The following is a 26,359-nucleotide window of genomic DNA, read 5'->3' on the forward strand; positions in this document are numbered from 1 at the left end:
TTGAGGTACCTAAAAAGAGCGATAAGGTCACCCCTGAGCCTCCTCTTCTCCAGGCTGAACAAGCCCAGCTCCCTCAGCCGCTCCTCGTAGGACTTGTTCTCCAGGCCCCTCACCAGCTTCGTCGCCCTTCTCTGCACCCGCTCAAGCACCTCGATGTCCTTCTTGTAGCGAGGGGCCCAAAACTGAACACAGTACTCGAGGTGCGGCCTCACCAGAGCTGAGTACAGGGGGACGATCACCTCCCTCGCCCTGCTGGTCACGCTGTTCCTGATACAAGCCAGGATGCCGTTGGCCTTCTTGGCCACCTGAGCACACTGCTGGCTCATATTCAGCTGACTATCCACCATCACTATCCACCATTTCAATCGCTGTCTGGAAAACTAACCTCCAGTTTGTTACGGCGTGCCTTGATTTCCTCTGTGGAATATGAAGTTGCAGCAAGAATTTTGAACAGTGTGATGTTTTCTCCTTGTAACCACTCTTCAAAGTCATGTAGGAGCGCAAGGTGGCTACTTGTATTTTGTCCTTCTCCTATCCTCTCCTAGGTTACAGAACAACAGCAACAAAATAATCCATTACTGTTAAGTCAGATGTTTCTTCTGAAGGCCTGATTGCAAGATCTCAACCTCCAAGCTTATAACCCATAGTATCAAATGAAGTCGATGAAATTGTTCTTGTGAAACTGATAACAAAGGCAGACTCAAAGTCCCCCTCTCACCTGCTTATAGTTGGGATCTAAAAGACGGGATGCAGGTCCTGACATGTGTCTGCTGTCCACAGATGCTATTTTCTTCTTCTTCTTATCAGCCACTGGTCTATTTAACTGTCGCCTTCTGAGAATACTTGAAAACACAAAATCAAAGGTATCAGTTCAGTGAGACCTCTAACAGTGAGATGCACATATTTTGACTGGGGTATGGGGGATGTCTGTAGTGAAATAAAACTATTACAATTTATTAATGTTACAGTTATTTCCATCATCTTTTTAACAAAATAAGATCAAGACAGAATTGTCTCAAAGCAGCACCAGTCCTCTAATTCTAAAATTTTCATTGGAGTGTTTTATTTTCCTTCACTGGGTGAAGTGAGTGTCCAAAAAATATACTTCCTTGACAATACACCTCCCAGTCTGGAAACAGCAAGAAGTACAATTAGGCCTTTCTCAATTTAGGTCATTTTTATGCTTGTCCTGTCACTACATGTGAATACACACACACACACACTCACAAGTAGCACAGTATTAAATTTTAACACAGACTAACAGGCCTGAACAGCAGTTTGACATTGCACAGCGAGGACAAAATAAGTAAGTCCATGTTTGCCAGCTAAGGGAGGGTTTTAGCTCTTCTTCGACTCCTGCAGGTTTGCAAAAGTCACAAGCTAGCACAGACATAGCCTCCTTTGAGATAACTCTGGACCAGACAGCAAAGAGAATAAACAGGTGAGGAACAACAGCAGATATCACCCAGTCTATGTCCTATTTCCTTTGACATGGGCTGCTGCACAAGGGTGAGCCAGACCCTAAGGAGGTACTGCCTGCTCCAAGCATGGAAAAGGCAGCTTCAGAGACTACTCTGGTCCTTGGATTTTCTAAGATGATTTTCTTCAAAGTCATGATTTCCAAATTACAAACAATGAAATAAAATCTCATCCTGCACCCCAGCGTTGTGACATAGTTGTTCACTTTTACAGCACAGAGCATAAAGCACCAAGTATTTCTGGGCATACAGCAGTAAGGAGCAGACCGTTGAAGGGACTTGAGGAAAACATACGTGAACACTTACCCAGCTGTCATTTTTTTCAGTGATCTCCAAGACTCCTTCAGCTGATCCAGCTCAGCCTGGATATGGGCGGTCTCCTCTGGGGAAGAATTCTCCATGACCAGCTGGCCATGAGCTTCTACAAGGTACAGCTGGATCTCCTTATCTGGAAACTCTGCTATCCATCTCTGAAACGCACAGCCCTTACAGTTACTTCTAGGTATCCTGGGTAAAGCAGAGGCTATGTGAGACTGAAGGCCATGTTCAGTCCAGGACTATGCTGGTTCTGTTGGCACTAGCTAGAACATACCTAGCGGGAAAAAAGATATGCTGAGGATTCTTGCAAAGAGCCAACATAAGTCAAAGAGCTGATGGCAAAACTTAAAGGGCCTAAGCTGTCAGTGCATCCCTTCTCTAGCCTTCCCTTGAGATATTTTAGTTTCCCATGTGAAGGCAAAAGCTGCCAGCTGAGGTAAGCTGGCAGAGTGAATCTAGTGTGCAAAATACTGCTAATAGGGGAAAAAAGAAAAAGAAAAAAAAAAAAACACACTGTGGAATTGCTTGTTTCAACACAGTATAAGGATAGCTAACATGGTAATATTCAGTGTATTGATGCATACATACAGACAAAGATAGGTATAACATTTCAAAACCACTAGTCCTTCGATAAAATGTTATCCATTTCTTCAGTTCTTTGTCTATTTCTCACTGTTCTTGTCTTGTACCTAGGTCCATATCCCACAGCACAGGGCAAAGCAGGGAGACAGCAGCAGCAAAAGTTATCTCAGGAAGAACAAACATCACCACTCCCCTCAGCTTGGAGCCCCTTGCTGTAAAACCCCTTCTCATAATGTCTGAATGTTACTTATTCAACTTTGCAGCATCTTACACTAAGATGCCTTTCTCACCTTAAGGTCTGCCATCCTGCTCTCAGTGCTCTGCTCTCCAGCAGCACCCTGGTAGGAGCTGATCTTCCCTGTGGTTGCTGTGATCCACTGCTGGAGGTCAGAGAGTTTGTCATTAAATGCCCAGTGCTTCTGAACATGGTCTTCAGTCTGCTGGATCATCATCTGCAAATGATAAAAATATGTCAGCAATTGAACACAGACAAAAAGCGCTTTTACTGCTAGATCTAACACTGTGACTGCTAAGACAGAATCTCATGGGCAGAAAGGAAACAAACAGCTGTTAACAAGACACAGAAATCTTTCACTATCAGTGGCATAAAAGACACCTAAAAGCTCGTGCAGACCTGAATTCAACCACATGGGGGCATTAAGCACTAGAATAGTTCCTTTTTTTTTTTTTGTTTTTTTTTTTTTCCAGCTGAAACAGAATAAAGAACATGGCTTTTTTATACTTCAATCAATATTAAATACATCTTTTACTATGACTGCACAGAAATGACTGTACAGATTTATTTTTTTTTCAAAAAGTCCAGTTCAATGATAAATGGGATTATTGAGATTGAAACTAAAATTCAACAGTGCATATTATGGTAACACTTTATGATAAGTTATTTTATGTTGCTCTCCATAACTAAGGTCATTTCATAAGCTATTCCTCTGAGACTGTTTTGAAAGGTTGTTTTATAACTATGTTTACAAGCTACAGAAAGTCTCAGGTCAAAACTAGTACTTGTGAAGATGCAACACATCAGCTTTCAGGTCACAAAGCTACACAAGAAAAAAACTATTGGCTTGGTACTATAGCTCTATCCAAGAATCAGTGAACAAGTCCAAGCACCTCCATAATAATGTAACTATCAGATCTATTTGTCAGAAATCTCAGGCCCTCTCCAGAAATAATTTATCTATATAAAAAAATATATGTGGAAGGTAATCCCTCCTGAAGGGAAATTACATTACAGATAACTAGAGAATCCTGGAAGAGTTATCAAAGTCATAAGAATTTAGTGCCCTCTTCACCTGAAATGAATATATCCGTCTTAGTTTATAATCTCATATGCTCAAAGATTTTAAGTATTTATTTATTTATTTATTTTAAATGGGGCAACTGGTAACTCCTCCTGCAACCAAAAACTCTTCCATGTGTTACCTCCAGTGATCTTTTCATGGCTTTAGCATCAGACAAAAGTTGATCCATTTCATGCTTATGTGTTGGGTTTGACTGGACCAGTTTCTCTACCTCTTCCATTTGAATTGCAAGCTCTGCCAAGTCATCTTGAATCATCTGCAGTGGAAAAGACAGACTGTGTAAAGGCTATGTGCTAATATGTGGTGTGGCCCTTTACCAAATAATCACTAAAGAAAATTCCAGTTGAGTGTGAGGGCACAAAAAACAAAAACAAAAACAAACAAACAAAAAAAACCTGTCATTAAGAAAATTAATTGTTTGATGTCTAGAAGTAAATAGTTCTGAAATAAATGGATGGATGTTCTTATGTGTCACCTGTTGATAACAAAGACAACAAGATGCTGAAAAGCTGCCAGAGGATACATACTACAGTTGAGTAAGTACTGACAACTGTGCAGTCACCAAAGGCGAAATAGCATATCACCATATCTCCATACCTCACCATGGCCAAAAGGAACGTTGATGCCCCCCTCTCTCTTCCTTTTCATCCCTTCTCTCCCCTTTCCCAGCTACCTAGTCCCACTGAGCATGTTGGACCCTTTGCTGAACAAGTTCAAAACATTAAACATTGTAATTAGGTCCATCTGAATTAGGTCTTGGTGTAAATTGGGCAAGTGTCAAAGCTGAGAGAAGGTAAACAGCAGGAAGCAGGGATGTGAAGGGAGGTGGGACAATGGAAACTCCCTGCTTATGAAGGGAGGAAGGTACAGTTTATCTCATGCAGTTTCATTCTCAGTACATAGCAGAAGGATACATTCTTTTTGGTGGAAAAACTAGCTCTATTTAGGGGACACGGTCCTGAGTTTCTAACACTAATTAAACATGACCAGGAGCACATCAAGGTCAAGCATTGCTGTAATGTACCTGGAGTCTCTGGAGCTGTGTCTTTTTACCCAAGAGGTCTGGCTGTTGTTCATGCTCCAGATCTAATTTGGCTTTGATGGCAGATAATTTCATCTGCAAAGGTGCAAAATCAACATCAAAGTCCTCATGTTGTGATATCAAATTCTAGGAGAGAAAGAATAAAAAAAAATCAGCATTCAGTATCCATCCCTTGGCACTATCTTTGTCAATGTCCATTTCATACTCAGAACAAATACTACGCCACACTATGCAACAGGCCATAAATTTATTTGAATATTTGATTAGCCTAGGAAAATAGATTAGGCCCAACTGATTCATACTAAATTTATTTCTATAAAACTGGCTTAGTAACAGATTGATCTTTGTCACAGGCAAAGTCTGCATATGTGTTTTGAAGCTCACCTGGAGTTTGCTTTTGGTTTGTAACAGATGTTTGTGTAGTATTTCTCTCTCCTTTGAAGCTTCAGCTACTTCTGACAGGAAAGATTTAGCATTTTCCTCACCAAAGATATTGTTTAGCAAATCTTTCTTCAACTGTAATGTCATTAACTTTTTTTTGAACTCGGAGCTTTCAGCTAGAGCAACCTAAAGGAAAACAATTCTTCCAGTGGAATCATAACAAACAAACAAACAAATCATAACATAACCGTATTATTCTCACACGAGTCACACAACCAAAGCAGTAGGACAAATTCAGGTAAAAACAGCATGCTGGGCCGACAAGGGGTAACAGAAGGTACCTGGACAGTGCCCAGTTAAAGGAAAAGTCTTCCTGATAATGTTAGAAGCACCAGGGCTGCATCCATTTTGTGAACAGAAATAGAAGAAAGCTGTGCTATGGAAAGAGTTGTCTGTGCAGAGGAGAGGCCTAAACAACCAACAGAAAGGACAGCTTGAATGCTCATCCCAAGGGTAAACTCCATCCCTGTTCACAGATACAGCTATTCTGGAGATTACAGGGATGACAAAGTAACAAACACACCTTCCTGGGTGCATGCAGAAATCATGCATTTTAATCCCACAACTACATCACTACACACTCATTACAGAGTCCACAGACTTCCCGTCCAGGAAGATTTGGATTAAGGCTAAACAGTTTTATCAACATTGTTAAGGACACCTAGCATTTCAGCCTATTCAGCTGACAACTCCAATTAACCAGGGAAAGGCAGAAAATAAGATATTCTGCTACAGAATATCTTGAGCTGAACTCTGTGCTGTGGGGTTTCATATCATACAGGAAAGACCCTTCCAGCTGCTGCTGTTTGGCAGCTGTATACAGGCAGCTGCTGGCATAGCTTGGACAAACACATACCAAGCATTAGTTTCTGAATTTAGTAACAGGTTTGCTACCTCAATCTGAGCCAGAGATGGCTCTGGAGACTCCAGGAGCATCTGGATGGATGGCTTCCACTGTTCAAAATCTTGCAGGGGATTTTGGAAAACTTTCCTCAGTTGAGTTTCTATGTCGGTACTCATTTTAGATGTCTTCCCTCTAACACTGCAAGGATAAAGTGACAGCTGTGAGAAAAATTACAAAGAAATACAAATCCAAATATCCCATTCATTGAAGCATGAATTAACACAATCTTTGGGTGTAAACCATATCCAACACAAAAGCCTCAGTCTTTTTTACTGTCTGAGCCTGGTGTTATATACTGACAGCTGTTGTGTCAGTCAGAAAGGTCTGACAAAACTTCATTTAGATGTCCCAAGACACATTTTTATTTTTGTACAACTGTGTATCAGGAACTACTTTGCGTTTTTAGCAGTCATTTCCCCTTGCATGTTATCTTTCTTGGCTGATATCAGCAGCATGATTTACCAGATTATATTACCAGAGCAGTCTCATTGACTTTTGGGAGGAACAAGCCAAAGGTATCTAGAATTTAACTACAGTTGTCTGTAGTTTTACATATAAAAATTGTATTAAGAAAACTATGATCACCCTAACTTACCTATAGCAAAAGGAAAATATGTAATCATTTTTTGTCTTCAAATCTAGATTTTTAAAATTTTCAAGAACCACATTTGCAGAAGCTCTTGTATTTATATACATTTATATATATGATTCTGGAAAAATATAAATAAATATATATATGTATACACATACCTATCTACCTCTGTGTGTGTATATATATGTGTATACATATGTGTGCATGTGTGTATGTGTGTATAATATATAAATCAGCACACATTTATTTAGTATCCAGGCTTCTCTTACAAAGGCTTATCCAAGATACAGCTGAGTAACAAGGCCTAGCAGAGACACACCCATGCATCTGCCTCCTGTTTTTCTAAGCTTTCCTGACAGTTTGCTGAGTCCTATCAAACATGGCAGAATGCAGCCCAAACTGCGTGTGCACATGGGAACTGTATCGCGAGAATTCACAGGATAAGTAGTCAAGAACAGGCTTCCAAGGTAATCACGATTAATTCTGCCTGTCTATAAAGCCAGAAAGAATAATCTGACTTGTGTCACTGGGACATTACAAAGCTAAACAAATACAAGTTTGCAGAAGCTGAAAGCTCCGCAAAAGGAAAGCACTGACATTACACCTACCTTGCCATTTCCTCTGCTGGCCCTGCTGGGCTCAGCATGAAGTTGCCAGAATTTGCAAAGAATCACAGAATCACAGAATCACAGAATTTCTAGGTTGGAAGAGATCTCAAGATCATCGAGTCCAACCTCTGACCTAACGCTAGCAGTCCCCACTAAACCATATCCCTAAGCTCTACATCTAAACGTCTTTTGAAGACTTCCAGGGATGGTGACTCCACCACTTCCCTGGGCAGCCTGTTCCAATGCCTCACAACCCTTTCAGTAAAGAAGTTCTCCCTAACATCTAACCTAAAACTCCCCTGGCTCAACTTAAGCCCATTCCCCCTCGTCCTGTCACCAGGCACGTGGGAGAACAGGCCAACCCCCACCTCGCTACAGCCTCCCTTGAGGTACCTGTAGAGAGCGATAAGGTCGCCCCTGAGCCTCCTCTTCTCCAGGCTGAACAAGCCCAGCTCCCTCAGCCGCTCCTCGTAGGACTTGTTCTCCAGGCCCCTCACCAGCTTCGTCGCCCTTCTCTGCACCCGCTCAAGCACCTCGATGTCCTTCTTGTAGCGAGGGGCCCAAAACTGAACACAGTACTCGAGGTGCGGCCTCACCAGAGCTGAGTACAGGGGGACGATCACCTCCCTAGCTCTGCTGGTCACACTGTTCCTGATACAAGCCAGGATGCCGTTGGCCTTCTTGGCCACCTGAGCACACTGCTGGCTCATATTCAGCCGACTATCCACCATCACTCCCAGGTCCTTCTCTGCCTGGCAGCTCTCCAACCACTCATCTCCCAGCCTGGAGCTCTGCTTGGGGTTATTGCGCCCCAGGTGCAGGACCCGGCACTTGGCCTTGTTGAACTTCATGCAGTTGACCTCAGCCCATCGGTGCAGCCTATCCAGATCCTCCTGCAGAGCTTTCCTACCCTCAAGCAGATCGACACACGCACCTAACTTGGTGTCATCTGCAAACTTACTGAGGGTGCACTCAAAGGGAAAAAACTCCCAGCTAGGCAGCCTACTCTGCACTTGACAGAGGAAAATAATCTTGTGTACAGTAGAAAAAAACATGTAACCACAAAAACTGACCTTTTTCCTAAAAAAAAATATTAATAATAAAAAAAAATCCCTTTTCTAGTTGCAGTTGCAAAATTCGCTGCAGCTTCTTTACTTCCTGACTTCCTGATTCCAGACAGCCTGGAAACGGAAACACTGAAGTCTAGGAAGAGGCTAAACTTTCAAAATTTAACCCATTCCAAGGCAAGACAAAAACAGGAATTACGCATGCATGCAGTCAGAAGGGGAATAAACTCTGCCAAGTAATTGCTAAGGCCGATGAGTCATCACAGCAGACTCAAAAAGGAAGGGCCATAATTGTTCTGAACTACTACAGCTCCTGTCGTGATTTTCTAGTTGCTGTCATGAAAGGCAAGCAAAGCACATGAATTATTATTATACAAGACTAAGAAAATCAAATTAGCTGACAACAATCTAATTTTCTTCAAACCATACACGACATCAATGACACAAAATCACTGCATGAAAACTTCCAGAAACCTACAACTCCTAGCAAATGGCTAAAATTACAGGCTTATTGAAATGTGGAGGCAGATTTAATTAGGAAAAAAGAAAAAAGAAAAGAAGAAAAAAGAAAAATAAAAAAGAAAAAAAATAAAAAGAAAAACTTATTTTCCACCCATAACCTACAATTGTATGGCTTCTCTCTTTTTTACAAGGTCCCTCTCAATCCCTTCAATTCCTGAGAGATTGCTCCCCCCCTCCATAGTCAGACTTCTCTCTACCTTTGATAGTCCCGTATGGCAGAGACAACACTCTCAGTGTGTAGCTGCACATCTTGGGAAAACTGTAGCAGATCCTTAAGCTGAGCCTTCAGCCTCTCAATCTTCGATTCTTCTGCAGCCAGAACTGCTCTTGTTGCCTTAATCACAAAAATAACAAACAGGTCACACCATACGTACTGTCTGGAACATGAAATGAAGTACTAAGGCTGTCTCTCAAAGTATTCATGTTGCTAACAAAAAATCCCCTTTCCGATGCCTTTTTTTCTGACTGTAATGAATATGAAATTTGATAAAGTAGAAAATATTCTCAGGAACTGTTTTGTTCCTGCAGGTGATCTCTGCTGTCCTTCCTCTCTGCCCCACTGCCTACCCTCTGGCATCTGATCGGTGGGGTTTGCTGTTTGAACAGTGAATCACAGCTAGACCCAGTTTCAGTTCACTGATTGCACTGTATAACAAGATGCATGTCTGGAATAATCTTAACCACCTCTGTTTGCAGGAACACATCTTTCTGAAACATCCATAAATATAGAACATTAATTCTATGCTGATGTAAGGAAACTAAACCAACAAAAAATGTAGCTGTAATTGGATCGAACCAATCTGTATTTAGTGGATTTTTTTATTATTATTATTTTTTAAATTTTTACATATAATTTTCCCCCTCTAGTCCTGCTGAGTTCTGGACATATGAATAGCTATGAAAAGTATTTTGGAAAGAGATGATAAATGCAAAACCAACCTTTTAAGATGAAACAACTGGTAAAGATTCTTATGTACTTTATGTGCAAATAAATTTTTGCACTCCTTTTTCCAACAGACTGATTTTGCTGTAAATGCTGGATTATTACAAATGTGGGACTTTAAAAAAATAGTTGTGTTTGATGGTAGGGGAATACACGTAATACACGTACCCACCTTACACAGATGAAGGATATAACATAAAAATGGCCTTCCAAAAACCCCCAAGGTATGTGTACTTATAAGGACACATTTGTATGTATATGAATGTATGTATATATTTGTATATACAGTGAGGCATTATTTTTCCTACTTCTTTATAAGTAGAGCAAATTATGTTGTTTGTTCTGTATTGTTCTCCTTTTGCATATTTTCCCTATGAACTCAAAATACAAAACGCCAAATCATCTTCCAGTCCTTCTCCCTACTGTGCAGTGACATAAAGGTTAGAGTATTTGATTCCATGGCTGGTATTCACACTTTAGTCAGTTTGTTTCATATATACTACTACTCTGTCCTTATCATCTGTAAACAATGGGGCAGGCAGCTGGATGTGACTCTGTGTGTTCAATCTATGACTACATTTGATACCTGCTATTGCTAAGCATTCGAAGGACAGCAACTTACATTGCATTTTCTCCACTGAGCTACAAACGCATCTTCAGTCTTTTCCCTTTCCCCAGCGTTCAGGTCATTTTCTAGTTTCTGTAGGTCTTTTTTGAATTCCTGGATATCTGCTTCTAATTGTCTGACTTGGGACTTGTAGGCACTTTCTGACTGTTGGATCTTGAGCAATCTTTCCTCCTCCTCACTGCTCAGCAGTTTCAACTTCTCCAGGGCTTTTTTCAGCTCTTCAAGCTCATCCTTCATTCTCTCAGCTCCCAACGGGGAGGTATTCTGAATCACCTCTGCACATTGATTTTCAAGGTGCTTCCATTTCTTCCCACCACTCCTGATGTCTTTGGTAATCTCCTGCAGAAAGAAGTTACATAAACATTATCTGTAGGAATTGGAAACTAGGACAAAGGTAAAAGCAGTAGGAAAACAAGACCACCTCTCCTAGTTGTACATATTTCATTCTTCACTTCTTATTTCAAGAATAAAATTCTTTTTTTTTTTTTTTTTTTTTTTTTTTTTTTTTTTTCAAGTGACCAGAAGCCAGGGCTGGTCATCTGACTGCCTTCTGAGTAATACTAGAGTAATAAGTAATACTACCTGCCATAATTCTGAAAATATTGGCTCGATTTTCAGAAACGCTTGTCATCTGAGGTCCCTGATGGAGAAAACAGGAACTGCAGGCAAACAAGTCTATGAGATTTAAAGCTGAACAGTTTAAGACATAGTACTAAAATATTAAAAATTGTTCTCAAAACTGTTATTTTTATCACCGGCTCTATACACTCAAGACCTGTGTGCCTTCAGGCTCTATTTGGAACATATTTACCGAATATAATTTCACTTAAAAAGTTTAAAAGGGCAAGATGCTCGAAGAACCACATAACTGTAGAAGAGCTGGCTTTAAGGAAAACAAAACAAAATAAAAAACACCACCACAAAACAAAACAAACAAACAAACAACAACAACAAAAAAAAACCAGCCTGAAACTCCTGATACCATCAGGAGAACCATATATACTAACGATTTCCAGACCTGCAATAACTCTTCACCAACATTACAACAACTACCACCTTATTTTGTTTGTGCAATTCTTGTCTTAAATACATCCTTGTGCGGTTTGCTAAACATATAAAGGTATGGAGAACACACAGGCCTGCTTCATTGTCAGAGTTATTTCATTTAAGGACCTTCAGTGCCTTTAGCTTGTCCTCTGCTGAAGACTTAGTTGCTTCCCCAATGCAGCAGTTTAATCTTTCTGTCACACCATTCAGCCACGATTGAAACTGGTTGACGTTAGTGCTGTACTGCTCGTGCTCGTTGGTTATCTTTTCAAGCAGTTTCACTCTGCTCTGTAACAAGAGACATCAGAAGCCGTGAGGACAGTGCTTATCTGGCTCTTTTTCCTTTAAACTGTAACCCAGAACTTATAAACAAGAGCCCCTTTCCACGAGCCCCTGTAGCACTTGGCCTGCAGAGGACTTCACGGTTCATCTCAGAAAGCAGGACATGAGGGTGCATAAAGGCTTGTCCCAGCTGTCCTGCAGGGTCTCTCAGCCCTGCAGGCTTGTACCCAAGGACACAAACTACAGGTTCCTCTCTGGTAGGAAAATAATCCCTGATCTTACAGTGGCCTGCACTTCAGGAATTGCTCCCCACTGATCCAGCCTGGCACCACTCGCAGGGCAAAATTACATTGCTTAGTCTATCCTTCTTTGTTAGCTGAGGTTTTGTGTTTGCTGAAGGATATCATACATGAATCATAAGCAATCTTGTTCTGTTGTTCCAGTAATTTAATATCCAACCTAGTACTATTTCCTACAAATCAGATTGATGTTTTTTTGACCTTTACCAGGTGGCATGAAATGCAATTGTGTTACACTATGGGGAAAAAAACAAATAAAAAAGCCCTCTGTGGAATATACGTGGTGCTTGTAGCAGCACCCTTGACAGGCTGTGCTGTCATTGACAGTAGGGTGAGTTTCATTTTGTGTAATATGGAATTTGGAGTGGTGGTCCCACTGGGCCTTTGCCTTTAACCTTGGGACAGGTTATGCCCACGGCACCGTACAAAGCTGCCACTCTGCAGGTGGCAGCACAGCTCTCTCTTTTCCACACTGACTTCTCATTTCTGCTGACTTAATGCAAGCACAGGTGTGGGCAACAGACCAAAAAGCAGAATTATTACTACAGACTTCTGTGGCCGAGATGTATCCAGCAAAACTCTGCACCCATTTGCTGTGTCCCCTTGCCTTGGTTCTCAAGTCTGCAGATGTGCATGGAGGTGAAACTTTGACCTGAGTTAGGGACCTGAGGAGTGCAATCATTATAATGGTGTGCTGGATCCAAACATCAAACTGAAGCACATGAGCCCAAGTTTATTGTTTCCAGGGAATTAGGCTAATTTAGATAGAAGTCCGAAAGGGAATGAACCAGAATATTAAAGCAGAGCTATTATTAAACTCAAAGGCCTGTTTTTAACATATAGAGGGTTAAAAAGGAAGTAGAAATGACCCACCCTGGCACAGGCTATTCAGTCAAAACAAAGGAGTGCACAGTCTGAATACAGCTCGTCCATAAGGAAGAGATGACACATACGTGGATACACTGTGCTAGCTGTCAAGCAAAAGGCTGACAAAAAACTGTCTGAATTTCCCCCACCAAGACATTAGGCAGGGAAAGGATGGGAAAAATGATGGGAAAAATGACATCACTTGCTTCTGTTAGATTAGCTGTTTGGGAAGTAGGGCAGTGTTAAACTCCATCTCCACATGCACATGGTTAACATGAGGAGGTATATTCAGCAAGGATTTGGCCCTGGAAAGAATGAGAGCCTGGCAGAAAAAGAATGGGTCCACCATGGGCTGCAAGGGGAAGAAACGTGTCTGGGCAGGATCCGCTCAGCCCTGGGTACTCACAGAGGCTGAACGGAGGCATAGGAAACACTCGCCCCTAAGGTCCCCTTACAATCAGCAAAGGCAAACAAACCTCTTTTGGAAGGCAATTTGGAGCATATAAAGGAAGTTCCTGCTCTAAATCCCTCCCCCAGAGTACAGAAAGCTCCTGTAGCCTCTCCAGCTGCATTCAGTCTTAGTAGCTAAGAGGTACAGGGGAGCTGGCGTTATAAATATCTAGGCTTGAGTTAACAGAGACAACATGGATAAAAATCGCTGTGCTGAGGCATATTTGATATATTTGACTAACTACATTTTCTTATCATCTTCAGTCACAATTTATGCTAAATCCCACAACCATCTACATCTGCATATTGATATTTTATCAGGCAAGGGAAAGCATTTAGGGAATGGCTGCCACATCTAAAAATAACTCTATTGATGTAATTAAAAGAAAATTTTCTAAAATTTGGAAATAAGGGCACATTAGCATTATAAGGAGAAAAAAAAAAAAGTTTACGCATACCAGAGAAGCAAAACAATGTCACAAGAAAACCACTAAACTGTTTAATAATCTCTGTCCAAGAGCTTGTACTCGATAGGGCTGGACAACTGCATGGGATCTAAAAATGCTCTTCAACACAAGTGTAATCTACAGAAAGCAGGATTCCTCCTGTGGCAGGCAGCTCAGGCATTCAGCTGGCGTCTACAATTCACATTTAGCCTGGACTCTCATCATGTGAGGGGCTGGAGCAATCCCCTTACAACTCCTGTCTCTCTTTCATCCATTCCTCTCTCCTGGTGGGAGAGGTGGCAGGGCTTCCTTAACTATTTTTCTGCTTTCCAACATGTCTGCAATCTTGGCATTACTTAATGAACTCTGCATTTACCTCAGCTGCAAAATCCAAGTCTTCCCAACCCCCTTCTTTATTTCATACCTCCTGAAAGGGATTTCTTAGCTGGATTTTCTCACCCCATCTTTCTGTGAAATGTGGTATTTGTAACCAATGCCAAAGAAAAGCTTTTTCTGGCTGGAGACATAAAAGCATATTTTATCTACTATGAGACACTTCCTGATCTAATTTACACCAGCATACTTCCAAGTCAGTCAGAGAAATTAAACTGTGTAAAACCAGACTAGAAAGGTCACATTCAGGTTCTGAGTACTCAAATCACTTGTTTGAAAGAGCGGCCTTATTAAAATGTCTAATGACTGTCTCCTGCTTCCAAACTAAACACAAATCTTGGTTAAAAGGGACTGAATGAGAATTTTAAATGGTAATCTAGATAGAGGACATCTGAATTCCAAGAAACTGTCTTATTCATAAAACCAGTTGCCTCATTATGAAGAGACATACCTTTACAAATAAATAATCAGCATTGACTTGCAATTCTGCTAGTGGTTTTACAGCCTCTCTGCAGCAGCTGCAGATACAAAATTTCTTAATATTCTGTTTTCTAGAGAGACTTATTAGTAGCAGTTTTAACATTTTTATTATATTAAAAAGAAAAAAAGAATATCATGTTCATGAAAGCTGCCAGCTGTTTTTTTTTTTTTCTTTCTGTTTTTATTTTTTTTTTTAAACAGAAGAAAGTATCTATAGAGCAAGCAGAGCAAATGGTGTGAGCAACCCAATGTTGTTCTTCCAGTGTGATCCGAAACTAACCTTTGTTACAACAGCACCTAGGGACGGATAGCATACATTGCTCCAGCTCTGAGTTGCGATGTGGGAACAAATAGAAGGCAACATTATATCGGGGCCAGATAGAGCAAATGAGATGGAAATTATTTGTATTTGCATCACTTAAATCAAGCCTGCAGGTTTGTTGGAAGCCACTATGAGGCACAAATTAGATTTTAAGAAGCTCTATATCCTATATGAGTTTATATATATTTCAAATATTCTTTTGGGTGTTTCTATTAATACAAGTTAGTAAGCAACTGAACTTTTCTGCCCACTTGCAAGTTTCTACCCCTTAGCCATGCCACATGCTCCAATCCTGTCTTTATCCTAGTTTCTTTACCCAGGAACAGGGTCAAAGGAAATCACTGGCACCGAAAGATAACTACAACATCTTATACCAGCCTAATAACTGGTTAAGCTGGAAGATTAGCATCAAGCACAAATTAATATCTGTGTTTAATGGAACTCATACTGGGACTGGCCAGCCGAGTTCAGTGTCGGGCTGCAGCTGACTCCATCCCAGTGCTTCCCAGTGCTACAGGTGGAGAGCACAGCTCTGGATCTGAAATTAATTTAACAACCACCAATTATTGTGCAAGCTTGTGATATTCCCTGACCCTGTGAATGGATGCTTTGTACCTGGCTATACAAAAATCATAAATGTTACAGCTAGCCCACTGACTGAAAGAAAAGGGATCCTCAGCTCTGCTTCTTTTTGCAGTCCTAACAGGTAAGCCCATCAGCCAAGAAACACAGATAGTAAACGATACTGCATATTGATGAAATCTGAACACCTCCCGTTGTTAATCGGTGTACCTGGGCTTCTTCCTTGATTCCTTCATATTCCACCCTCATTTTCTTCTGAACATCCTCATCAACGCTGGGGTCACCTATCCTGTTGAACAAGGAAGCAGCTTCTTCTAGCAGTCTTTCCAGCAAAACTGACTGATTTAAGACATCATTCAGCAGAACCTGAGCATGGCTCAGCTGCCACTGCTTCTCCTTTAAGCCAAGCTGCAACTCAATGTCAGGCTCCAAGGTCACCCTCATGTTGTGAATCCATGCATAAAATTCATCCTGGGCTTTTAGGTACTCACTCCAGTGCAGCCAGACCCATTCAATGCGGCTGTTGGGAAGAGCAAGAGAGATGAGTTAAATGAAATCATAGTGGGACCAGTGGAAACTGGCAAGCTCAAAAGGCATTCAAAGAAAAAAATGCTGAGAGCCTTGTCCTTTAAGATGCTCTGATTTCAGAAGGTCACAATTTACTTCCCAGGTCCTTCCTAATCTGTGGAAGAAATATCCTGTAAAAGGAAGGTATCTATGCCAACAAAATTCATTGCTGAAGTCCATGAGATGGGCTGGCTATGAAGGGAGAGTGAGCTGAGTTTCCACCAACTCTCTCGCCACTACTGCCCTCCAAACCCCCAAATGCTCGTGGATTAGCAGCAACTGTAGTTAGCAGTGACTGCTACCTGCAATCCAGGCAGAAGACAGAGACACAGTCACTTTACAAAAGCACTGGATGAAATAAGTTGCTTCAACCCAAAAAGCAGCCTTGTGCAGAGTACACTCGTCTTACCTGTGACAATGAGTGATGTATATGGTTGTCTCTTCCCACAAGGCTTTAATGTGTCTCAATTTAGATAATACTTCACGCTTCTTATCCTCACTGATGCTACGAAGAGCAGCATCTGCCTTCACAAGAATCAAGTCCATTTTCAAGCTGCCTTCTGGTTCCAGAGCACATATTTTCTGTGGGAAAAACAAATGAGACTGAAAGTTTGAAAAGAAAGAAAGCATAACTGATGAAATTTAACTTTTGCTTTTTCTAGCAATCATATAGTCCCTTCTGCAAAGCTTTTCCTGAGTGGAAATTAAGAAATTTTCTTCATATTTGTTTTTTCTTAAACATCCTAAAGGACTTAATTGAATTGAAAACCATGTAGGAATTGAAAAACATTTTGTTAGCTAAAAAGAAGCAATCTCCACATCTCCATTCTAAGCTGTACTATAAGAAATCATGAAGTGTATTTGAAAGGCCTCCTAATGCAAATAAAGGTTGGCTCCGAAAATAAACCAAGAGAAGCTAACTAATAGAATTTCCCGTCTGCTACCAAATTTTGCTTTGACCCTAAATTGCTAAGTTATGAATTGCTGAAAAAGTGTATCTTGAACAAATCAGAAAGCCAAGAACTGAAAGTTAAGCCATCTAATCTGAGGCAAACTCTCTTTCTATACCTGAACACAGAAAATCAGCACAACTTTGTACAGTATTGCAGAATAACTATGTCTAAACTTGGATGCCAGCTTTTAGTGTTATTTTAGCCAATCCTCTGATACCATTGGATTGGTTTTTCCTGCTGTTCTTCCACAGACTCCTAACACACAGCAGGCTTTCAAGCTTGAGGGAAAAGGTTTCTGTTTTGAAAACATGGAGAGGTTCAAACTTAGCAACTACTTTTGGAAAGATAAGGCCCATGGGATTTGTTCAAAGGAAAAAAAAAAATAAACCAAGTCAGTTATTGCAAAGGTGAGACCAAATCACAGGCCTTTGAACTTCCAGCCTCACATTCTGGGAAAAGACTGGTCTTCTGGCATGAACAAAGCACATCTGCATGTTACTTACAAGCAGGTGTTTTGACCAACTACGTGATTAAAATAATCCAAGAAAGAAGGTCGAAGGATAGGGTAGGAAAAGAAAATAAAAGCCACATCTCTCACCCAACAGGAAAAATTTAGAGGAAAGCTGTGTTAAAAGCCTGACATTTTTCCAGCGCTTGAAGTGAAAGCAAACAACAGCCAGAGAGAAAGCAGTGGCTGTACAGGCATTTTTCAAATATGTTTAAATGGTTGCTATCGTTGGCTGACATTTTCATTAATAAATTAACAGAAGGTAAACCACAGGAAGGAAGCATGAAAAAAAAAAAAAAAAAGCAAGCCAGATGCAAAAAAGGAACTGAAAAATGATGACAGGATTTAAAATCAGCCAATACGTGAAGCAGTGAGCACATAGTGAGGAGACAGGCAAGCCAAGCCCATCAGTAAGGCGGGATGAGAGAGCAGGAGGTGGATAATGTACACACAAAGAGAAAATAGACACTTGTTTGTCTTTAGAATGATGCATTTCTGAAGTCTGAATTAACAAACTCTTCTAACCTGATTTTGGTCATGTTGCAAAACTGCTCCAAATCCCACAGAAGTCAACAGGCTTCAGTTCAGCCATATTAAATCACCAAAAACCTCTAAACCTTATGTCTCTGCCATGATTACACCCCCTTTGCCAAACTACCACTCTCCTTACTCAAGTTCTTGTGCTTCCTGCATATTTCTAGAGACTGCATATATCAGTTTCCCAGACAAAAGGAAAGAATGGAAATTATTTAAGGGCAGAAATAAATCCATAGCCCATGAGGAAATACTTCAGATTCTCATGACTGACATGTAAATCTAGCCATCATCCATCACTCCATGCAGAGTCTCTAAATTAGTCCAGAGGCAAGATCCAGCCTTCAGTGAGCCACAGTTAGGAAAAAAGACATTGCTATGCTATGGTATAAGGTACCTCGCTCTCCACGTATGCCTGCTAGGTTTCCTTAGAGCTGATAAACTTCAGAAGATGCTGTCCAAACATTAGTAGATACAAAACCAAATACTGTTGGGTAAATAACGATGGAAAGGATATGGCTGATTGATTTAAAGAATAGACTAGTTAGAATTGAAGGTAAGTACAAAAACAGTTTCAGTGTTAGTCATAGAAATACCACCACTCCCTCTAATCATGAATGCTATTGATGGGACAAACAGGAGTGTTTCATTTTTTGAGATTATAAGAGCAAGATAACATCTAATGAAACTGAACTTAATGAATGTGAAATCACAGTAAGAGAACAGGCGCAATCTGCAATGGGATCTCTGTGAGGGAGTTATATAAGAGATTAAGTCAGAACAGAAAAAATGAAAACATTTGCCTTTTCATTAGACGGATTATGAAGAGGAGCTGTAAAGCCTCTTATTACTAGGTTTTATGGAAAAGGACAAGTAGATTACTCTAGAACAGCCATTGCTAGGACACTTGCAATCTTTCTTTACCAGTCCTGGAGGACATGGAACACTAATATAATCAAATTCTTTTGTATGATACCCAACTTTTGCAAGCGGCCACTCAGGTCTGAGCATGCTCACAGAAGTGTGCAGACATTTTAACCTGCCAAACCTGCCGCTCATCTTCCAAAATAATCTGAAAAGCTCAGAAGCCTGTGATAACAGATTGCTCTCCTCTTTTTCTACAATGTCTGTAAACATTCTGCAGATGGAAAGTTAGAAGCCCATCCACACAGGAACAATATTACAGCAGCTGTGGGTAGCTGAGAGTTTCTTAACAGAAAACTCCAGAGCTAGCAGCAATAACTGCAATTGATAGCACCTCTGACCCATTATATCACTCTTCCCTTACCTCTGTCTCTCTTAGTCTGGCTTCTAGGGCAGATCGAGGTCCCTTGGTGTTGTCATTGATCCTCAGTCTCTCTTGGATGGCCTTCATCCAAGCTTCTGCATTCTCCACGCTACTGTCAAATTCATCCTGTAGCTGCTGAGTCATTGCATTCGAAGAAACTGAAAGGATAAGAAGTAGGAAAGTTATAAGTTTTTAGGTTAAAATCCAAACAGGATTGCATTCAAGGGAACCTAAGGAAACAAAAGAAAAAAGCTAATGATCACGTGGCTTTCCTTTTTAATAATAATACAAAAAATTCACCCATGTAGCAGTATCGTGATTCAGGAGAGCACAAAGACGACATTTGCACTGCAACTTCCCCAAATGAAAATCTACCAGGAAACAAAAAGAAGGCAGGGAGTTGTGGGAGGCTCCATTACAGTAAACAGATTTAATTCAAAGCTTTCAAATGAGATGAATCTGGTATTTGTGGTATATTCCAGACTGGCTACAGAAATCACAACCACTGTGTCTCTTCGCAGAGCCTAGTCAGTACAAAACTCTCCTGATACCCTTCCTAGTTCATGTATGGTGCAGCCGACAGACACCAGACTAGCGCAGCACTTGGCACATGCTTAACTTGTATGCATATAAATCTTCTAAAGCTGGTGAAATCAGCATCAGACACATAGATGAAATCAGCATCAGTTAACTTGTTCTGCTGAGACCACAGAGAGGTTATCTGAATGCATGCTCAGTGTCTGGGAAAGATCCATACAGGGGGAATGAGTGAGCACCTGCAAAGCCAAACCACTAACAAGCCATCACCTGGGAATCTCAGCACTCATGAACTTTTTGCCACCTCTCCTATTCTGTAACAGGCTCTCGTGTGCTGCACCGAGCTTCTCATTTTCCCCTCCCTCCCTTGTTCCTGTTCCCAAACAGCAACGAGATGCACAGGTTGCTGGCTCTGTTGATGCATTCTCGTGTCTTATCTTTTCAGCCTGCAAGCTCTCTGCTGCCCAGATGGCTTACCTTGTGCCTGTGCAACAAGGGAGAGCCATCCTCGGCTAGCCCTTAGGCACTGCCATACTAAAACTTGACTAATAAGCATGAATCATAATGAAGCCCCCGAAAGTCAGCTCTACTGAAGTGAACAGAAAGATAACAATAGACAATAAATGGTTTTGGATTGCATCCTACAGCTACTGCCAGCCAAGCGTTCAATGTTTCTTGTAAATTAAAATGTTCTTCCTCTTTGTTTTTCAACACTGAAATATTTTCTCAGCACAAATCATGAGGGTTAATTATTGAATCAAGCTTGCTGCACGGAATTCAGTGCCAGAGCAGCCCCTTCCATTTCCATGAGATGATTCATGTGGAAGAAACTGCTCAGCGTGAGCTGCAGAGTATGGCTCTGGATGAAGCTGGACAAAGGGAGTTCTGTAACCATTTTAACTCTTAGCAGTTTCATCTTTACACAGGGGAGAGCCGTCCAATTCTTGTCCACTTGCAGAAAGCTTCTCACCATCCTGCTGATGTTCTTGCCTGTGATTTAAAAGGACTCACACCGTATTAGATGTCTTCCCCTGTAGCTCCCAATGTATTTTGTTCCATGCTAGAGTCGGGGAAATGAGCCATTTGTGAATACAACGCTGAGGTCTGGCAACAGAAACAATCCAAATTGTTGCTCCACAGCCTTCAGTAGGCTTTATGCTCAACAGGTCACAGTAGAGAGAGAGAGAACTGTGCCTATGGATCAGGGCAGGTGCCCTACCTGCTACTCTACTCTTGGGTTTGCTGGAACAGAGGATGGTGCAGACAAAGGGAGCTGCACTGACATGAAGGAGGGAATTCTTCTTGGAAGGGGAGATGGCAGACAAGGCAAAATCCAAAGCTCTAACTCTCACAGCTAGAAGGCAATTTAAAACAAACAAACAAACAAACAAACAAACAAAAAAAGTGACCTCACGTTGAAAAGATTAAAGAATAGAACAGGATGTACTGGATTTAGTGAGGGTGGTGTGGTATGGGGCAGCTACTCCCTCTCTCAAATAAACCATATGATAGGATATATAATTAAAGCTAAAATCATCATCTTACGTCACAAGAGTCCTAAAGGATGAAGCAGGTTCATGGAGTAATGTTATTTTCAGAGGCTTGCTAGATTGCTGTGCCTTTCTCCAATGCCTGGTCCAGAGCTGCTGTTTCCCAGCTGTCTAACTCACAGACAAGAGCACATGTCTCTGCAGCTGACTGGTCAACTCACTTGCACATTAACATTTTCCATTATATCCAGTAGCCACACAGGGAACCGTCCCCTAACACTTTGTTAAATACATACGTTTCTGGGCAAATGGTGTCTGAATGCTGGAGTACAAGCGGTGCTGATTCCAGGTAGAATAGGTTGTGAAATGAAAACTCCCGGTGTGTTTGCTGGAGAGGCTCTGATGAGGACTGACATTCATTCCCTAGGAGAGGATCTATTCCTGGTAACATCCATATCATATTTAAAATTGGCTTCAGGACTCCAGTCAGGGACTAGCCCATAGAGACCATTTTGTTATTCTAGTCCCACTCCTTACACAAAGCACAGAGCAACCAAATAGGCTTAAGAAGTGCTGGAAAACCTACTGTCATCTTACATGAAGAAAACCCTACTCACACTCTCCCCTCGGGCTACTGTCCTCTGAAAGCAAGGATTTTCTGGCCAAAACCCAAAGACACAGACCCCCATCCCACACGCAGGCATTCCTTGTATGTAGCCAACAGGAAGCCATGGAAAATGTTATTTCCATATTAAGATCACCAGTGTGCAAAGGAAGAGAAGCACTCCAGCTACTCCAGTTACTCCAGCTGCCTGCATAACATCATTTACTGATTTTTACCAACTAATTCATATAATACAGCACTGTAAAGACAATTAAATTTAGCATGAACTTTCACCCAGTCTGCAGGCGGATTTCATGGTGGTTATGAGCTGCAATAAGGGACAGGTTTGGGGAATGCCTGTGGAGATTGTGCCCTCCTGCTTCCTCCGCACTGGGCAGTCTGAGCCCAGCTGAATCAATCAGCTGCAGTGTCCTGGGGACTTCTCTCTTGGAAGCCTTCACAGGCATTAAAGGCATGGATGAGTTTCTACAGAGAAAGTATATTTTCTGACTTGGAAGGAAGAACAGCTACCTGAAATCTGGCAATGCCTGTATTTTTTTAAATTTTAATTATTTATTTTTGCAAGTAGTCCTAAAGTTGGATGATTACTGGATATAATGTATCAAAAATATAGAAATCCATTTCTTCTGCATCATTATGACTAACTGATCGAGCAGTTCTGCAGATGAAATACAGGTCAGTGCAAATACTACAAAGCAGACATAGCAGCTCCTGAAGCAGTGGTGCAAAGCCAGCACTCGCAGACCAGCCTGCAGCAGCAGCAGGCCACTGGGGCTCCCTGCACCACAGCACAACAGCTCCTGGCCCAGGGCACAGGCACCTGGACCCGCTGTGCCAAGGAAAGCCTCCGCTTCAGCACAGGTGCAACCCCCTGAGCAATTTGTACAGGATTATTTTTATCACAGTCTTTTACAAACGCATGTAGTGGCTCAAAACAGCATTTCATTTTAATGCCACTTGAATCACTGTATTAATTCATACTGTGGAAGGCATATTTATACTGCAACAAGCATTTAGTGTCTCTATACATATGCTACTAAATGAGGGTAATAACTAAGCATAAGAAATTCTGGTATAGATAATGAGACACTGAGCAAAACCCAGTTTTATTTCTCCAAATGCAATAATGCAGTCACTTAGTAGAAGTAGGGAAGAAGCATGTTTCCAGGTGCTGAGCATAACTGCCTGACAACAGCTCCTGCAGACGTTACATAAAGCATGTTTGTGCTTCAGGAACAGGAAAATGTAAGACACAGATCAGCTCCAGAGTCCTTAAGCCCAACCTCTCCCACAACAACAGGCTTCCTATTTTCTCTAATCTCCCTCCATGGCCCCAAAGCACAGCTTGGCAGTGCCCAGACAGGCACACGTGTTTTGGTGCTGCAGAAGGCACAATGCCTCAGCCCAAATATCCCAAAGCAAAGGCAAGTCGCCAATCTGCTCAGCTCCTGAGCTGTGGCCTGCCTGTGTTAGGCTCAGCTGATGATGAGAGATATGGAGGCAGCCTTGCAACAAACACAATCCTCGAGCTGTCTTGGGGAGGACAAATTAATTAGCCAACTCCTCGGCATTTGTAGGTCCTTGAGCCTCAGGTACTTGGAGATGCCTGGGTCTCCACAACAGACCTGAACCACTGAAAGGAACAAAGTATCCTCTGCATGATCCACTTGTGGGGCCAAATTCCTCTGAACATTTCCTCCTTAAGTGCTTTTACTTCAGCAGTCTTTCTAGTGCATCTAATCACTCTCACTAGGGTACCATGAGATTGTAATTCACCACCAAGAGCTGTTATTTTGCAAGAGCACTGCCTTTTTGGTGGTATTATCCTACTATTTTGCAATGTTTCATAGCGTACTTTTTTCTCTCTGCCAAGTCGTGAAGCTTTTTTTTTTTTTTTTTTTTTTTTTAAGACTAGTTTCCAGAACCCAGTTCTTACAAAAATAAAAGAAACAAACAAGAATGCTGCAGGAAATTCAAATCACTCACCATTAGGGAGATCGTTTCCCAATTTTTGAAATACTTCAAACTTATCATAACCCTTTCCATTTGGTTTCGGGATTGCACGTGAAAAAGATTTGGAAAAACCCCACGTGGAGTATGTTAAATTTTATACAAACGCATGAGTAGGGAAGCAATTGCTGTTCTGGGAATTGTTTGGATCCTGGGATAATTTAATAACTCTTCAGGTTCTCTGGATATTGTAAAAGGAGCTCTGAGAAGGCGCAGAGCTGGGAGCTCTGGCTGGCCTTCCCAGAGCTGAATTACTGGTGGTCTGCTCCGGGAGGTGCTGTTTGGAAGCAGGACACCAGTAGCAGATGCCTTGCCAGGAGAAGCACACCCACGCGCAGCAGAATTAACCTGCCTGAGTAGGTGCAGATGCCCTCCAGGTTGTAAATAAAAGGTGTTGTTATTTCCAGCATAATCTTTTAGAGGCTCTAAACATTAATCCTATCACCTTGGCCATCTTCCAACACAGCCTTTTCCAGTGTTATTTGCCGTGAATGTTTATGACAGCCAGCAATTGTTTGCCCTAATTAAAGAGCTAGAGAATAAATAAGGATTATTATTTTTTTGAATAAACAAAAACATACGCAAGTTACAAGTATCCCCTTCAACCAAGGAATGCAAACATCATGAATGCATGCAGTGTTCACGCATATCACAATCATTTCTTTTCCATAGGAATCCTAAGGCTAATGCATGGAATTCAGCTTCAACATGATCACACCAGAAAATTTTCTATTTGATTAAAAATTTAAAAAAAAAAAAAGGAGAGGAAAAAAAAACCTGTTTGTCAGACATGTTGTGAACCACGCTAACTCTGAAAAAGCCTATTTCTTTTCAACCATTTGTTTAGAAGATCAATTTCAGACTTTGGTGAGAGCCAGTGCAAATGGGATGTATTTTTGCTTTACACAGCTCTTCTGGAAAGTATAGATTCCCAGATCCAAGAAGTTATTTCCTAAAAAAAAAATGGATAAAAATTTTAAACTAGTTCTATTTTTGAATGGAATCATCATGTACAAGTCAGGCAGACCTAGGTGCTGGGGCTATCCTTCCACATCTGGTGCTTTCCTTGTCCACTAAGGGCATCTGCAAGAATGACCTGCAATAGATCTGACCAGGGCTCTTTTAATTTTATTATTTCAATCTTCAAGTCATATGGGATGAAATAGATGTCATAAGTGATGACTCAACTGCGACTCTTTGTCCTCTCCCTACACTCCATACCCATGCATTTCTGTATTCCCAGGTCAGTCTAGGAGACAGGCTGGTCTTCCATGACTCAGCTTCATTAGAAAGATACAGCATTTAGTCCTGGTCTAGAGTTTATTCTTATCACCACGGAGAGAGAGAGAGTATCTTTATGAGGTGTCTGTCCATTTTAGATTTTGATCTAGCCCCACATTACTGAGGTATTTAACCAACCAGTTGTTCAGTCAGTACTTCATGCCCTTTATGTTACACCTCAGGTTCAAAGGTTTCTTGCCTATAGGCAATAAGGAAATCCTTAACCAGACAACAATGAAAATAGTATTTCAGATACTAGGCCAGTGGTATAAACACTGAAGAGAGTGGCTTCAAGCTTTTCTCATACATATCCCTAGAAGTTCATCTACAAAGAAGTAGATCTCTGTTTAGTGACTTCAGACCTAATGGCAACAGGCTTGCTTTTCCTGGTCATGTTTCACAGACTCTTTAGTCTGGGAAATCACAAGTTAAACACCTCTACTCTAAAACTTCATCAGAGATTCTTCGGATAAAGGGTATCTGCTTCTGAAATTGCCAACAGAGTGCATCTGCTGCTCCGTGAGTAATCTCCATCTTGTGAACCCCAACCCAGCTGTTGGAATAGGCTCAGTTTAAGCTTTGCTCAGCTCCTGAAGAGTTTTACCATCAGTCAGCCAAAGAAAAAGCACTACAAGCCAACAGCATTAGTCTCATGGTCTCTGGAGGCTGGAATTTATGTTTTTAATTATTTTCCATTTGTCTTCTACAGTCCACACAATCCCGAAATACCAGGTGCCAGTCACAGCACTGATATACTGACTAATAAACCTCTGTGATGTCTGGATCTTGGCTAGAGGTTGGTGAACAATTCAGAGTGAAAAATATACCTGATAAATTGTTCCTCTTTCACTGGTCATATATCGTGTACAGACAATGTAGTTTTCTCAAAGCTATGGCTATTCTTTACCATTTGCCAAATAAACTGTAAATTAAATTTGCTCTGTAGACTATTCC

At 41.2% G+C, this 26,359-nt stretch overlaps 1 protein-coding gene across 1 annotated transcript in view; it reads right to left on the minus strand.

Annotated features, from left to right (window-relative positions):
- Positions 1–26,359, minus strand: part of SYNE3 (spectrin repeat containing nuclear envelope family member 3) — a 54,167-nt gene that overhangs the window by 14,116 nt on the left and 13,692 nt on the right. The window contains exons 3-16 of the mRNA XM_084288577.1: positions 19,463–19,620; positions 16,589–16,761; positions 15,823–16,132; positions 11,618–11,779; positions 10,439–10,783; positions 9,071–9,207; positions 6,075–6,222; positions 5,124–5,306; positions 4,722–4,865; positions 3,819–3,953; positions 2,669–2,830; positions 1,785–1,948; positions 719–842; positions 386–541 (exon numbers count right to left, since the gene is read on the minus strand). Of these exons, the coding sequence (XP_084144703.1) occupies positions 386–541; positions 719–842; positions 1,785–1,948; positions 2,669–2,830; positions 3,819–3,953; positions 4,722–4,865; positions 5,124–5,306; positions 6,075–6,222; positions 9,071–9,207; positions 10,439–10,783; positions 11,618–11,779; positions 15,823–16,132; positions 16,589–16,761; positions 19,463–19,620 (2,501 nt within the window). The remainder of the gene's footprint in view (positions 1–385; positions 542–718; positions 843–1,784; positions 1,949–2,668; positions 2,831–3,818; positions 3,954–4,721; positions 4,866–5,123; positions 5,307–6,074; positions 6,223–9,070; positions 9,208–10,438; positions 10,784–11,617; positions 11,780–15,822; positions 16,133–16,588; positions 16,762–19,462; positions 19,621–26,359) is intronic.

Source organism: Netta rufina, assembly GCF_964035555.1.
Source record: "Netta rufina genome assembly, chromosome: 5".
Lineage (NCBI taxonomy): Eukaryota > Metazoa > Chordata > Aves > Anseriformes > Anatidae > Netta > Netta rufina.